The sequence below is a fragment of the Chiloscyllium plagiosum genome, chromosome 11, assembly GCF_004010195.1.
Source record: "Chiloscyllium plagiosum isolate BGI_BamShark_2017 chromosome 11, ASM401019v2, whole genome shotgun sequence".
Classification (NCBI taxonomy): Eukaryota; Metazoa; Chordata; class Chondrichthyes; order Orectolobiformes; family Hemiscylliidae; genus Chiloscyllium; species Chiloscyllium plagiosum.
This window is the reverse complement of record NC_057720.1, coordinates 92,573,863-92,590,430: the sequence shown is the minus strand read 5'-3', so window position 1 is coordinate 92,590,430 and position 16,568 is coordinate 92,573,863. Positions and strand designations below refer to the sequence as shown.

Below are 16,568 nucleotides of genomic sequence, written 5' to 3'. Positions count from 1 at the left end.
AATTACGGAGAATCCAAAGGGTTTTTACAAATACATTAAGGACAAAGGGTAACTAGGGAGAGAATAGGGCCCCTCAAAGATCAGCAAGGCAGCCTTTGTGTGGAGCTGCAGAAAATGGGGGAGATACTAAATGAGTATTTTGCATCAGTATTTACTGTAGGGAAATAGATGGTGACATCTTGCAAAATGTCCATATTACAGAGGAGGAAGTGCTCGATGTCTTGACTTGGGTAAAGGTGGATAAATCCCCAGGACTGATCAGGTGTACCCTAGAATTCTGTGGGAAGCTAGAGAAGTGATTGCAGGGCCTCTTGCTGAGATATTTGTATCATCAATAGTCACACGTTAGGTGCCAGAAGACTGGAGGTTGGTTAACGTGGTGCCACGATTTAAGCAGGGTGGTAAAGACAAGCCAGGGAACTATAGACCATTGAGCCTGACGTCTGTGGTGGGCAAGTTGTTGGAGGGAATCCTGAGGGACAGGATGTACCTGTATTTGGAAAGGCAAGGACTGATTAGGGATAGTCAGCATGACTTTGTGCATGGGAAACCATGTCTCACCAACTTGATTGAGTTTTTTGAAGAAGTAATAAAGAGGATTGATGAGGGCAGAGCGGTAATGTGATTTATATGGACTTTAGTAAGGCATTCGACAAGGGTTCCCCATGGGAGATTGATTAGCAAGGTTTAGATCTCACGGAATACAGAGAGAACTAGCCATCTGTATACAGAATTGGCTCAAAAGTAGAAGACAGAGGGTGGTGGTGAGGGGGTTGTTTTTCAGACTGGAGGCCTGTGACCAGTGGAATGCCACAAGGATCAGTGCTGGGTCCTCTACTTTTTGTCATTTACATAAATGATTTGGATGAGAGCATAAGAGGTACAGTTAGTAAGTTTTCAGATGACACCAAAATTGGGGGTGTAGTGGACAGCAAAAAGGGTTACCTCAGATTACAACAGAATCTTGACTAGATGGGCCAATGGGCTGAGAAGTGGCAGATGGAGTTTAATTCAGATAAATGCGAGGTGCTGCATTTTGGGAAAGCAAATCCTAGCAGGACTTGTATACTTAATGGTAAGGTCCTAGGGAGGTTTGTTGAACAGAGAGACCTTGGAGTGCAGGTTGATAGCTCCTTGAAAGTGGAGTCACAGGTAGATAGGATAATGAAGAAGGCATTTGATGTGCTTTCCTTTATTGGTCAGAGTATTGAGTACAGGAGTTGGGAGGTCATGTTGCGGACATGGTTGAGGCCACTGTTGGAATATTGCGTGCAATTCTGGTCTCCTTCCTATCAGAAAGATGTTGTGAAACCTGAAAGGATTCAGAAAAGATTTACAAGGATGTTGCCAGGGTTGGAGGATTTGAGTTATAGGGAGAGCCTGAACACACTGGGGCTGTTTTCCCTGGAGGGTGACCTAATAGAGGTTTACAAAATTATGAGGGGCATGGACAGGGTAAATAGACAAAGTCTTTTACCTGGGGTCAGGGAGTCAGAACTAGAGGGAATAGGTTTAGGCTGAGAGGGGAAAGACCTATTGGGCAACTTTTTCACGCAGAGGGTGGTACGTGCATGGAATGAGCTGCCAGAGGAAGTGGTGGAGGATGGAACAATTGCAACATTTAAGAGACATTTGGATGTGTATATGAATAGGAACGGTTTGGAGGGATATGGACTGGGTGCTGGCAGGTGGGAGTAGATTGAGTTGGGATATCTAGTCGGCATGGTCGGATTGGACCGAAGGGTCTGTTTCCATGCTGTACATCTCTATGACTCTAAATGAAGAAGCGACTCACATCAGTCCTGCCCCTCTTAACCTTAGGCTGTTAGCCTGTGTTCTGGATTCCCACCAGCAGCGGAAACAGTTTCTATGTCAAGCTCCTTCAGGAATCTCGCATGTTTCAAGGAGACCCCTCTCATTTAGTTCTCATCTCTGGTTAATCCAGTGAACTTTGTTGTTTTACCACCACCAAGTAGTATAAGACTAACTGCTCACAGAATCCCAAGTGTGGCCCCACCTATGAAATAGTGCAGTCAACCTGATCCAAATATGGAGTGATTGGTTTTAGTTCATATATATGAAGAAAGAATGTTCCTTTTATAGAATTCCTTTCATGTCATTGGGATGATCCAAAGCGTTGGAACATAGTTTTGTAATGTAGGAAATCGCAAAAAATCAAATTGCGCACATATATTACGAGCATAATTATGAATTTTGTTGATTGAAGGAATGAATATTAACCAAGCTGGCTCATTCATAAAGTCAGGAAGTATGGGATACAGGGAGATTTGGCTATCTGGATTCAGAATTGGTCGGCTGACAGAAGGCAGAGAGTGGTTGTAGATGGAAGGTATCCTGCCTGGAAGACCGTGTTGAGTGGGGTCCCGCAGGGCTCTGTTATTGGGCCTCTGCTGTTTGTAGTTTTTATAAATGACTTGGATGAGGAGATTGAGGGGTGGGTTAGTAAATTTGCAGATGACACCAAGGTTGGAGGTGGCGTCGATAGTATAGAGGGCTACTGCAGTGCGACATGGACAGAATGCAGAGCTGGGCTGAGAAATGGCAGATGGAATTCAACCTGGATAAATGCGAAGTGATACATTTTGGAAGGTCGAATTCGAATGCGGAATATAGGATTAAAGACAGGATTCTTGGCAGTGTGGAGGGATCTGGGTGTGCAAGTACATCCTTCAAAGTTGCCACCCAAGTGGATAGGGTTGATAAGAAAACATATGGTGTTTTGGCTTTCATTAACAGGGAGATTGAGTTTAAGAGCCGCGACATTTTGCTGCAGCTTTACAAGTCCCTGGTGAGACCACACTTGGAATATTGTGTCCAGTTCTGGCCGCCCTACTATACGAAAGATACAGGGGCTTTGGAGAGGGTGCAAAGAAGGTTTACCAGGATGCTGCTTGGACTGGAGGGCTTACTTTATGAAGAAAAGTTGAATAAGCTCAGACTTTTCTCTCTGGAGAGGAGGAGGAAGAGAGGAGACCTGATCGAGGTGTACAAAATAATGAGAGGAATAGATAGATTCAATAGCCAGAGACTTTTCCCCAGGGCAGGATTGACTGGTACGAGAAGTCATAGTTTGAAGATATTAGGAGGAAGGTATAAAGGAGATGTCAGAGGTAGGTTCTTTACGCACAGAGTTCTGAATGCGTGGAATGCATTGCCAGCGGTGGTGGGGAAGCAGAGTCATTAGGGACATTTTAAGCGACTGCTGGACATGCACGTGGATAGCAGTGAGTTGAGGGATGCGTAGGTTAAGTTACTATATTTTACATTAGGATTAAATCTTGGCACAACGTCATGGGCCAAGGGCCTGTTCTGTGCTTTACTTTTCTATGTTCTATGACCATGTGATTTGCTCATATATAACTGAGAGGGCAGGTGGGAAGCTCTGTTTAACATCTCATCCAACAATACAGCACTCCCTCTGGACTGCGTGAGAGCGTCAGCCCATGTTGAGCATCTCAAATTACACTCCTGCCACTGGCAATGCCTGCCTCAAAAAATGAGCTGGGGCTAGCTCAGTTGATGGCTTGCAGAAATCCCCCTCTGTTACTGCCATGGTTAAACCAGGGTGGTACAGTGGTTCAGTGGTTAGCATTGCTGCTGCACAGCACCAGGAACCGGCTTCGATTCCAGCCTCGGGTGACTGTGTGTGGAGTTTGCACATTCTCTCTGTGTGCGTGGGTTTCCTCTGGATGCTCCAGCTACCTCCTACAATCAAAAGAGGTGCAGCTTAGTTGAGTTGGCCATGATAAATTGCCCATAGTGTTCAGGGACGTGTAAATTAGGGGTAAACGTAGAGTCATAGGGTTGGGGAATGGGTTTGTGTAGGATACTCTTCAGATGTTCAGTGTGGACTTGTTGGGCCAAAGGGCCTTTTTCCATGCTGTGAGGGATTCCATAAAACCATCAGTACCAGAATGCTTCTATAGTTTGAGCGGCTATGTGGATAAAATGAAGAAGCTGGGAAAATTTGCCTTTAAGCAGAGAAGGGCAAGAGGAATTTAATGGAAATCTTGACCTTTTTGGTGGATTAAATTTTCTTTTAAAAATTTCTAAAGACTGGATGACAAGGCAGAGGCAATGGCCAAACGGTATAATTGCTGGACTGTTAGTCCGGAGACCGAGGTCATGTTCTGGGGGCCTGGGTTCAAATCCTGCCATTGCAGATGATGCAATTTGGTTCAATAAAAAGAAAATCTGGAATGAAGAGTCTAATGATGACCATGAAACCATTGTCGATTGTTGGAGAAAAATCCTCTGGTTCACTTATTCCCTTGTAGGAAAGGAAACTGCTGTCTGACAAGCGTGTGACTCTAGACCCACAGCAATGTGTTTAAGTCTTAACTACTCTCTGGGGTGAGCACCAAATGTTGGCCTAAGTAGCAATGCCCTCATCCTGTGAATGAATGCATTTTTTACAAAAAACTCAGAGGGTGTAGATTTAAGGTTTGAAACAATAAATGGTTCGGAATTGAAATGAATTTCCCTGATACGTTGCGGATATGAATTACTTAAAAAGGGAATTGGCTAATGCTTGGAGGGGAAAACCAGTCTCTGGTTTGTAAAAAGAGCAAGTGAGTAGGACCATCTCTGGATTTTCTTTGAAAAAGCCATCGCAGACTCAATCGGAATAGTCTGCTCCTGTACTGTTCTGTGAGTCTGTGAGATGTGAACCACCTCGGAGACGATGGTATTTTAACCAAGCCATTGATGGCATTCTGTTCTTGGGCATCCCCTCCAAGTATTTCACTCATTATTTACATGAGTCCTTACATGGCGGTCTTTGGTCTGCTGTTTTACCATGAAGGTGTGTGACAGCCAAGCCAGGCCCCCCTCTCTACTGTATCCGTCGCTCCCAATGCGGTCGTCTCTATATTGGGGCAACTGGACGCCTACTCGCAGAGCGCTTCAGACAGCATCTCTGGGACACCTGCACCAACCATCCCCACCGCCCTGTGACTGGGCACTTCAACTCCCCCTCCCACTCTGCCAAGGACATGCAGGTCCTGGGTTGCCTCCATTGCCACTCCCTTACCACCTGATGCTTTAAGGAAAGACGCCTCATCTTCCACCTCAGGAGCCCCCAACCCCATGGCATCGGTGTGGATTTCACCAGTTTCCTCATTTTCCCTCTCCCCACCTTATCCCAGTTCCAACCTTCCAACTCAGCACCGCCGTCATGACCTGTTCCACCCATCCATCTTCCTTCCCACCTATCCACTCCTACCTATCGCCTTTACCCCCATCTCCATCCAGCTATTACACTCTCAGCTACCTCCCCCCGCAGCCCCACACTCCCCTCCCATTTAATCTCTCCACCTCCAGGCACTCAGCCTCATTCTTGACGAAGGGCTCATGCCCGAAACGTCGATTTTCCTGCTGCTCAGATGCTGCCTGACCCACTGTGCTTTTCCAGTGCCACACTCTTTATTCTAATCTCCAGCATCTGCAGTCCTCACTTTCACCTAGGCCCCCCTCTTAGGCAAGTATCCAGTAGCATTAATAGAGTCAGGGCTCCCTTTGGGGGATTTGGTTTCTCTCTAACCCTTTAACAATCCAGAGATTTTGTGTTTGTCGTGTTTGTGCATGCGTGTGCATGTCAGCAGGAGAGAGATTCAGTCACCTAAGGCAATGCTAAGACTGCTGTCTGCGATGCCTGGTACTCTGAACAAAGAAGTATTAGTGCTACAGGCACTGTACCTCCAAGTTAAGCTTTCTCTTTTTTTTTCACAACGCAGTCAGCACAGAGCAGCAAATACAAAACGAGCATGTGCCGGGACCTGAGACAGCGGGGAGGCTGTCCTCGAGGAGCCAGCTGCACCTTCGCCCATTCCCAGGACGAACTTGAAAAGTAAGTGGCCTCCCAGTTCCTACTTTACCCCTACCACGATGCTGGGGGTGGGCTGCTCACTGAGGGTGCAGCATCGGCACTTCATCAAGGAGCATTTGATGCTGATTGTTCCCCACAGCTCCCATACATAATCCAAAGTTACAACATCAGAAACAGTCAAAGTGTTTGCCCCATTAGGAACTAATTGTGTTATCCCTTCAGAATAGACGTGGAAGGAATCATTACTCCCTCGTATTGCATTCCCCCACCGGTGTCTGTCGTATCATTCCCCATATTTCACTCCTCGGTAAGTGCTCATCATGTCACTCGACTTCCACTTCATCCCCTTCCTTGTCAATCCCAGTTATCCATGCTCTTCCACTTCATTCTCCCACTACATCCAACCATATCATTCCCCACCGGTCTCTGCCAAACCATTGTATCATTTCATTTCTCAGTCAGTGCAGATTTACTTTGTACTTTGCTCACAAACTCCATGAATCCATGCAAGACTCTGTTAACTCACTTTTTAGATTAGAATCAGTCTAAACATTATGGCACAGGCAGGGAACACAGGGCTGACACTTTGAATATATTATCTGGCTGACACCAATTATTACATTTAACTTGAGAATGTAACTTAAAACGTTTTGTGATTTACGTATGAAAGAAGTGAAGCTATCAACAAACAATCAAGGTACTTTTCAATGTATAATTTCAGTTACATCACACTGTAAACTTTTGCTATAAATTCTGTGTCTTACAACTGTGTACTCCACACCACTTGATGAAGGAGCATTGTTCCGAAAGCTAGTGCTTCCAATCAAACTTATTGGACTATAACCTGGTGTTGTGTGATTTTTAACTTTGTCCACTCCAGTCCAACACCGGCATGGGGCGGCACGGTGGCTCAGTGATTAGCACTGCTGCCTCACAGCACCAGGGTCCTAGGTTTGATTCCCACCTATCTGTGCGGAGTTTGCACATTCTCCGTGTGTCTGCGTGGGTTGTCTCTGGGTGGTCCAGTTTCCTCCCACAATCCAAAGATATGCAGGTCAGATGAATTGGCTATGCTATATTGTCCACAGTGTTAGATATGTTAGTCAGGGGTAAATATAGGGTAGGGGAATGGGTTTGGGTGGGTTTCTCTTCGGAGGGACAGTGTGGACTTGTTGGGCCGAAGGGCCTGTTTCCACACTGTAGAGAATCTAATCTAATCTAATCTCCAGTTCATCTAGATCATTAATGTATAAAGTGAAAATTTGTGGTGCTAATACTGAACCTTGTGGAACACACCGGCTGCCATCCTGAGAAAGACCATTTTATCCCTACGCTCTGCTTTCTGCCAGACAGCCAAGCTTCTATCCATGCTAGCACCTTGCCTCTAACACCATGGGTCCTTATCTTACTCAGTAGCCTCCTGTGTGGCACCTTGTCAAAAGCATTCTTGAAGTCTATGCAGATAACATCCATTGGCTCTCCTTGGTCGAACCTGCTTGTTACTTCCTCAAAGAATTCTAGCAGATTTGTCAGACATGACCTCCCCTTGATGAAACCATGCTGACTTTGCCGTATTTTACCATGCCCTTCTAAATATTCAGAAATCTCATCCTTCGCAACGGATTTCAGGATCTTATCCACGACCGAGGTTAGGCTAATCAGCCTGTAATTTTCCATCTTTTGCCTTAACTCCATTTTTAAACAGGGATGTCATGTTAGCGATTTTCCAGTCTTCTGGGACCCCGATTCCTGAAAGATCACCACTAATGGCTCTGCTATCCCTTCAGCTATTTCCCTAGAACGTTGGGGTGTAGTCCATCTGGTCCAGGTGATTTAACCACCTTCAGGCCATTCAGTTTTTCTCGCACCACCATACTCAGCTTTGCCCCCTTACTCTCTTGAATATTTGGGATATTATTCATATATTCCACCATGAAGACTGATGCGAAGTAATTGTTCACCATTTCCTTGTTTCCCACTATTATCTCTCCAGCATCATTTTCCAGCGGCCCAATGTCCGCTCTTGCCAGTCTCTCTTGCCCTGTACATATCTAAAGAAGCTCTTAGATTTTTATATTACTGGCTAGCTCACCCTCCTTTAATCTTCTCCCTCCTTATGTCTTTTTTTTAGTTGCCCTCTGTTGGTCTTTGTAACCCCCCCCCCGCCCCCGTGCTCTGGTTTCCCACTGCCCTTCGCCACATTTAAATGCTTTCTCTTTTACTTTTATGCTGTCCCTGACTTCCCTAGTCCGCCATGGTTGCCTCATCCTCCCTATACCGAGCTGCTTTTTCATCGGGATGGATCTCTGCTGTGTCTCCCGAATTACTCCCAGAAACCCCTGCCATTGCTGTTCCACTATCTTTTTCTGTTCTCCTCTCCCAGTCGGTTCTACCCAGCTCCTCCCTCATGCCTCTGTAGTTGCCTTCATTCTATCTTCTCCCTCTCAGATTGCAGAGTAAATTCAATCATATTATGATCACTGTTTCCTAAGAGTTCCTTCACCTCAGCCAGTCAGATCACAGGCCGCTTGGAGGTCACTTTTCAGTATCCCCTCAGAGCCTCTTGCTTTCCCGGACTGCTCCCTGTTCGCTCTCACTCAGCTCCTGTTCCGAAGTGCACTGATCCTTGTCTGTCAATCAGATGACAGCAGCTTGCATTTGTATGGTGTTTAAATATAACTTTTGTTACCATGACCCGTACATTTTTTCGCCCCTCTTAGACTTCACTCACTGCACCTGGTGAGAGTTTTGGATTTAGGACCGACTGCAAGGCACTGATTTCTGGTCAGAACCCCAATTTAACTCCAAATGTGAGAAACCCAAGTCTGCAGAACATCAGCGAACAGACAGTTTATAATGAAATATGAGAATGATGGAGACTTACCCTGAAATAGCAGGGGATATTCTTCCTTTTCATCTTCTGACTCCCTGTTAAACATTGTACTTCATGCTGCATGAAGAATTTTCAGGTCCACAAATGTTCCCCATTGTCACCTTATGTGCTGTCTCTTGCACACCTCAATCCCTCACACACTATCTCGCTCTCCGACTGCATCTCTCTGGCACTGCCCCTCTCCCTGGCACTGATTTGAACTGGTCTGATTGAGTGGGTCAGGCAAGTTGCTGACTGTACTAAGTTACATCATTTAACTTCTCTGATGTCGCTCTCTCTGTGTCTGTCTCTCTCTCTCTCTCCCTCTCTGTCTCTCTCTCTCCCTCTCTGTCTCTATCTCTCCCTCTCTGTCTCTATCTCTCCCTCTCTGTCTCTGTCTCTATCTCTCCCTCTCTGTCTCTGTCTCTATCTCTCCCTCTCTGTCTCTGTCTCTATCTCTCCCTCTCTGTCTCTGTCTCTATCTCTCCCTCTCTGTCTCTGTCTCTATCTCTCCCTCTCTGTCTCTGTCTCTATCTCTCCCTCTCTGTCTCTGTCTCTATCTCTCCCTCTCTGTCTCTGTCTCTATCTCTCCCTCTCTGTCTCTGTCTCTATCTCTCCCTCTCTGTCTCTGTCTCTATCTCTCCCTCTCTGTCTCTGTCTCTATCTCTCCCTCTCTGTCTCTGTCTCTATCTCTCCCTCTCTGTCTCTGTCTCTATCTCTCCCTCTCTGTCTCTGTCTCTATCTCTCCCTCTCTGTCTCTGTCTCTATCTCTCCCTCTCTGTCTCTGTCTCTATCTCTCCCTCTCTGTCTCTGTCTCTATCTCTCCCTCTCTGTCTCTGTCTCTATCTCTCCCTCTCTGTCTCTGTCTCTATCTCTCCCTCTCTGTCTCTGTCTCTATCTCTCCCTCTCTGTCTCTGTCTCTATCTCTCCCTCTCTGTCTCTGTCTCTATCTCTCCCTCTCTGTCTCTGTCTCTATCTCTCCCTCTCTGTCTCTGTCTCTATCTCTCCCTCTCTGTCTCTGTCTCTATCTCTCCCTCTCTGTCTCTGTCTCTATCTCTCCCTCTCTGTCTCTGTCTCTATCTCTCCCTCTCTGTCTCTGTCTCTATCTCTCCCTCTCTGTCTCTGTCTCTATCTCTCCCTCTCTGTCTCTGTCTCTATCTCTCCCTCTCTGTCTCTGTCTCTATCTCTCCCTCTCTGTCTCTGTCTCTATCTCTCCCTCTCTGTCTCTGTCTCTATCTCTCCCTCTCTGTCTCTGTCTCTATCTCTCCCTCTCTGTCTCTGTCTCTATCTCTCCCTCTCTGTCTCTGTCTCTATCTCTCCCTCTCTGTCTCTGTCTCTATCTCTCCCTCTCTGTCTCTGTCTCTATCTCTCCCTCTCTGTCTCTGTCTCTATCTCTCCCTCTCTGTCTCTGTCTCTATCTCTCCCTCTCTGTCTCTGTCTCTATCTCTCCCTCTCTGTCTCTCTCTCTCTCTCGGTCTGTCTCTCTCTCTCTCTCTCTCTCTCTCTCTCTCTCTCTCTCTCTCTCTCTCTCTCTCTCTCGGTCGGTCTGTCGGTCTGTCTGTCTCTCTCTCTCTCTCGGTCTGTCTCTCTCTCTCGGTCTGTCTCTCTCTCTGCCCACCAGGTTTCGCATGCGGAACAAGAGGTTAGCAGCCGGCCGGCCCCTCAGCCAGTCCCTAACCCAGCTCAGCAAGGTCGGAGGGGTGCTGTCAGTCACGTCCAACACCTTAACAGATGAGGGCTCCTTGGAACCTGGCACGAAGCCTGTGTCCATTCAGAACGGCATGGTGGCAGCGAGCAGCAGCATTGCACAGCTGATCTCCCGTGGCACCGACTGTGCCTACGACCTCACCATGAAGTCTGGCAAGATGAGTGACATGAGCATGAGCGCACCGGGATCGGTGTCGGGGTCGCCACCTGACTCGTAAGGAAACCCTTTTTAAAACCTTCACTCTAAAGTGCTCTTAACATGGCCGCGGACTCCATCACCTGTTATAGCCATCAGGACTCTCTGTGCCACCTCTGGAGGTCGTCCTACAATCCCGGCCGGGACACGGATCACAGGTCCTGGTGGTGCTCCTGGCAAGGGCATCGAGCCCACCACCTGGAAGCTGGTTAATGAGCCCTGATGGACCCTTTTTTGTCCTGGGCTTTGCCTGCAACACCGTACCGTTCCCCACCAGTTCCATTCACTCTGTCCCAGAGCCTGGGTGGGGGGAGTTGATCTCCCTCTGTGGTTTAATCATTGAGTTATTATAGCATAGAGGAAGCCTTTCAGTCTGTTCTGTTCATGCTAGTTCCCTGTGGGAGTTATTTATCTCGTGCTCTGTGAACCTTTTCAAATAATTATTTGATTCCGATTTTGAAGCTCATGATTTAACCTGCCTGTATGACGGGGTATTCCAGATTCTGAGCGCTCCCCACATCGAAGTGTTTTCCTCTTACTAAAGAATTTCATATGAGGATTAGTCATTCACATTGCAATTTTACTGGGGTTTTCAAGCTTAGAAAACCATCAAAAGAGAGAGCTTGCATTTATAAAGTACCTTTCACAACCTCAAGCCTCCCAAATATGATCTGCAGTTTAATGAATTGTCACCACTGCAGTGTAGAAAACGCAGCAACTGATTTTTACTCAGCAGGATCCCACAAACAACCACAGGAAAACCAGATGCTGTAATCTTAGCAGTTTTGGTTGAGGTTAGAGGTATTTGTTCAGGTCACCAGGGAGACCTCTTGCCACCACTCGTTAGGGACTAGTGTCATGGCATGTTTGATATCAACCTGAGAGGTCAGAAATGGCATCCAACCTATCACTGGACTGTCTCCGTCTAGTTTGGGGGCTGTGCTCAAAACATCATGATTCAGAAACTGGAGAGAATACTCCACCAAGCCACAGGTTGCATTTGCTGGATGAGAGAATAGTAAATTACAGAAGAGCTGTGTGCTGAGGATTTTGAGGGGTAACTCTGAGCTTGGTGTAATCACTGAACCTGCGTCTGTGCACATTCAGATGGTTTGAGAATGTAAATGAGAGTCAGCTGGCAGACATAGTTAATGAATTAGTAACCCAGGCCTGTGTGGGATGATAAGATGGATGGGGTGGGGGTGATGTTGTGAAGGTGTCAGCATCAATAGCTGGTGAACTGAGAGACTAAAAACCTTGATGTTCTGACAAGATGAGGGAGAGAGACATGGCTCACAGTTAACTAATGATGGAATTATTTCTCTCATGCGTATTTACCTTGAAATCTGAGAGAAGATCATCAAAATTGTAAGGGGTGGCACGGTGGCTCAGTGGTTAGCACTGTTGCCTCACAGCACCAGGGTCCCAGGTTCAATTCCATCCTCAGGTGACATTCTCCCCGTGTCTGCGTGGGTTTCCTCTGGGTGCTCAGGTTTCCTCCCACAGTCCAAAGATGTGCAGGTTAGGTGAATTGGCCGTGCTAAATTGTCCCATAGTATTAGGTGCATTAGTCAGAGGGAAATGGGTCTGGGTGGGCTACTCTTCGAAGGGTCGGTGTGGACTGGTTGGGCCGAAGGGTCTGTTTCCACACTGTGGGGAATCTAATCTTAAAGACTGAGTGTAAGCATGAGTGGTTGAATCAATCCGCAATGTCAGACTGGAGCTGCTGGGCTTGTTGGAGGTGGGGAGTGCTGACCAAGGGCAAGTGAGAATTGTTGAAAGTCAGGTTACCAGGGGCATAGTGCTGTAGTTTCTTATGGAAGCCAGGTTCCTTGCCCACATTCTTTTTGTTTCTTTGTCTGATGACAATCACATTCTTCTCAAACCAAAATGTCATAAGTGGTATTTCAACAAGTTTCTTTGGATTATTAGCCCAAACTTCCAGCATCTGCAGTCCTCACTTTCTCCAAACTTCCAGATTGCCAATAGCAAACCCACTGCTTTCAATCCCCAGTATATGTTATAAGCAGTGAGCTTTATCACTGGTAATGACTGTAATGTCTTGAACTGAGGACTCACCATCCCAATCTTGGGTCAGTCAATCTCTTGGCATTATTTAGCATGAGCACAGGATGGTTCTCTCTGATGTCCTAGTCAGCATTTATCCAGCAGTTGACATAACTGAAGCATTATCAGCGCATCTCACAAGGATTTGGAGGCCACTCAGCCTTTCAAACTTGCTCTGCTGTTCGCTAAGACCATGGCTGACCTGATTTTAACTTCAGCTCCCAATTCCTACACACCCTTCATCATCTATCATCCCTTTTGGTTACACAGAATCTCCCCAGTTCTGCCTTTAAATATTTTAAGATTCTGCTGTCACTACCTTTTGAGGAAGGGAATTCTAAAGACTCAGCCCGCTGAGAGAGGGTATGATTCCTCATCTCTGTTGTAAATGGGTGACCCTTCATTTTTAATGACCCCTGATTCTAGTTAAAGAATTATTATTTGAATTCATTACATTACTTTACCAAGGCACAGTGAAAAGCTTTATTACCTCTTCCAGGCTTATAGTCTTGCTGAAGCATATTGCTACATGCAAAATGGCAACGCACTGCCTACTTTTCAAGGGTGATCACACTTTATTGGTGAACAGGTACTTAGAGAGGCACTAAATTGACAAAAGCTGCTTTAGAACTGCAGGGGTCTTCCTTTATCTTGTAGCTAACGATGGGCTGTAATGAGTGTCCCTGCTAGCAATCACCCATATCCCAAGAGCAAAGAAATGCTTTCAAGAGCAGGATAAATGTCAGTCAAACCTCCAACACTGTTCAAGTCCCAGACTGTACCTAAGATTTTAATGTCCGTTGTTTAGTTACCACAGGAGTGGCGAGTAGCAGTTTCTCTATGCAACATGATGCTAGCTGCATAGATCCTGCACAAACAGTCCCCATATCTCCAAAACAGAAACACACTAAAGCTGTCTGCTGTGCCATTTTCCAATCCCTGCTATACCCTGACAAGATCACGCTCCTGCATTGACTCTTAATGTTAAAGTCAATCCACGGTATCCAATGAGTGCACAAGACCCATTGAGGTACTGGTTTCAATCTTGGGGTGAGTCACTGTCACCTTCTACCAGTGAGCTGTGAGCCACTCACTGCCTTATCGACTGATTGTTGTCAAAAGCATTAAAATGACCCTGAGGCTGTTTTGTGATCTGGGAAGGCGGTTGCGTACGAGGTTCTGACTGCGACGGCTCTAACTGACAAGCTGATCACGAGTTTTGTGTGAGAATGTTGCAGGATGTGGAGCAGAGGAGGAGAAATGGGGGTGGAATGTGGACCAGGCTCCCCCTGCACCCCTGATTTGCCCTTCCTGTACTGTCAAAGTGAATCTCTCCCGGTCAGCTCAAGCTCATCCTCTGTCTTCCCTTTCCCTCAGCAGGATGGAAATGTCCCAGAAGAATACTCTTGGTGCCTTGCCCATCAATACCCTGTCTGTGCCACCCCGGATCAGTGCAGAGATGCCACCCATGCCAGTCTCCAAGCCAATTCAGATGGTACCGCGGGGTTCGCAAATGTACCCACCTGCTCAGCAACCGGATGTATACTACCAGGACCCGCGGAGCTCTGCAACTTCATATGAGGCTGCGCAGTATCCACCAAGTGAGTAGTCTCCCCTTGTGAAAACACAGTTGGCATCATGTAACAGATACACGGTAAGGACCACAGACAAAGATCCTGCAGAAACCACTTGTACCACATGCGGACAGAAGACCAAAGCTCAACCAGGTCACGTGGTAAGCTCTTCAGTAGCTAAACCCTGTCCCAAGGAAGGCACCACAGGGACTCTGGTTTCTAGAGCAAGAATTTCCATCTCCGTGCAGAGAGGCACATTCGAATGCAGGCTTCCTGTGTCGGCGGGGGGAGGGGAGGGGAGGAGAGGAGAGGGAAGGGAGGGGAGGAGAGGGAAGGGAAAGGTCAGTCACAGGTTTCCAAGAGAGTGGATCAACCAATCCTGGACGTGACTGAGATTACTGGATTTTGCAGAACCAGCACATTGCAGGTGCGTAAACATGGCACCTACATCAGCAGGACGGTAGCCATAGGTGACTGGTGCACAATTTGGAGAGTGGGTATTGGGAGAGGCACTAATCTTTGTTACTTGTTAATGAGAAAAGATTTCTTCCGTTGAGGTTTTTGAGAAGCAGTATCACTCCCTTGTGTTCCACGCTGCGACCACAAGGTGGTGCTGTTGTTGCAGTTGGCTCCTTTACGAAGCCACAACAGCTCTGAGTCACAGAGCTGAACAGCATGGAAACAGACCCCTCGGTCAAACTCGTCCATGCTGAACAGGTATCCTAAACTAATCTAGCCCCATTTGTCAGCATTTGGCCCATATCTGTTCCTGTTCATCTACCCATCCAGATGCCTTTTAAATGCTGCAATTGTATCAGCCTCCACCGCTTCCTCTGGCAGCTCATTCCATACATGCACCACCCTCTGTGTGAAAAGGTTGCTCCTTGGGTCCCTTTTTAAATCTTCTCCCTTTCACTCTCAAACGTGCCCTCTTGTTTTGGACTCCCCTACCTCATGGAAAAAATCTTGGCTATTCACCCTATCTATGTCCCTCATGGTTTTATAAACTTCTATAAGGTCACCCCTCAGCTTCCGAATGCTCAATAGCCCCACCCTAATCAGCCTCTCCCTATAGTTCAAAGCCTTCAACCCTGGCAATATCCTTATAAATCTTGTCCGAACTCTTTCCAGTTTCACAACATCCTTCCAATAGCAGGGAGACCAGAATTGAATGCAGTATGCCAAAACTGCCCTAACCAGTGACCTGTACAATGATGAAAAGCAGTGGGCCTAGCACTGATCCTCTGGTCACAGGTCTCCACCTTTATGTTTTTTAAGATGTCCATACCTTCACCACCACCACCATTATCTCTGTACTAAGGAAATTTTTCAAGATGTCACTTTATTTCACCAAGTTCTCTTGCTTCCATATTCTTCTCCATAGTAAACACTAATGTAAAATACATGTTTAGTATCTCCCCATCTCCTGCAATTCCACACAGAGTCAGCCATGCTGATCTTTAAGGGGTCCTGTTCTCTCCCTAGTTACCCTTTTGTCCATAATGTATTTGTAAAAACCCTTTGGATTCTCCTTGACCCTATTTGCCAAAGCTATCTCATGTCCCCTAAAACCTCAATTTCTCTAGTCTTCCAGCCTTCCCTATACTTACCAGCCATACCCTTCACCCTAATAGGAACATATTGTCCCTTGATCTCGTGATCTCATTTCTAAAGGCTTTCCAGCTATCCCTTTTACCTGTGAATATACACCCCGAATTGACTTTTTGAAGTTCTTGCCTAATACTGTCAAAATTGTCCTTCGATTTAGAACTTTAACTTTTTAGGGCTGGTCTATCTTTTCCATTACTATTTTGAAGCTAGAATTATGATCAGTGGCCACAAATGACACCTCCAGCACCTGTCCTCCTTATTTCCCAAGAGTAGGCCAAGTTTTGCTTCTTCTCTGGTAGGTATGCACTTAAATTCCACTCCATCCAAGCCCTTAACACTATGGCAGTCCCAGTTCATGTTTGGAAAGTTAAAATCCCCTACCTTTACCATGCTATTTATTCTTATTGATAACCGAGATCTCCTTACAAGTTTGTGTCTCAATTTCCTGCTGACTATTGAGGGATCTTGAGTACAATCCTAATAGGATGATCATACCCTTTTTATTTCTCAATTCCACCCAAATAACTTCCCTGGACGTGCTCCCAGGAATATCCTCCCCAAGTACAGCCATAATACTATCCCGCATCAAAAATGCTGCTGCTCCTCCTGTCTCGCCTCTCTTTCTATCCTCCTTATAGCTTCTCTACCCTGGAACATTAAGCTGCCAGTCCTGTCCATTCCTGAGCCATGTCT

The 16,568-nt window shown here is 46.4% G+C and overlaps 1 protein-coding gene across 4 annotated transcripts in view; it reads left to right on the top strand.

Annotated features, from left to right (window-relative positions):
- The window catches only part of LOC122554671 (roquin-1-like), a 125,271-nt gene that overhangs the window by 81,150 nt on the left and 27,553 nt on the right, over nucleotides 1-16,568 (top strand). Inside the window, exons 9-11 of one of the 4 annotated variants that reach the window (XM_043700038.1) lie at nucleotides 5,757-5,869; nucleotides 10,342-10,641; nucleotides 14,071-14,291. In XM_043700038.1, coding sequence (XP_043555973.1) covers nucleotides 5,757-5,869; nucleotides 10,342-10,641; nucleotides 14,071-14,291 — 634 coding nt within the window. Of the gene's footprint in view, nucleotides 1-5,756; nucleotides 5,870-10,341; nucleotides 10,642-14,067; nucleotides 14,292-16,568 lie in introns of all 4 variants that reach the window. The other 3 variants (XM_043700037.1, XM_043700040.1, XM_043700039.1) reach the window with 3 other exon arrangements.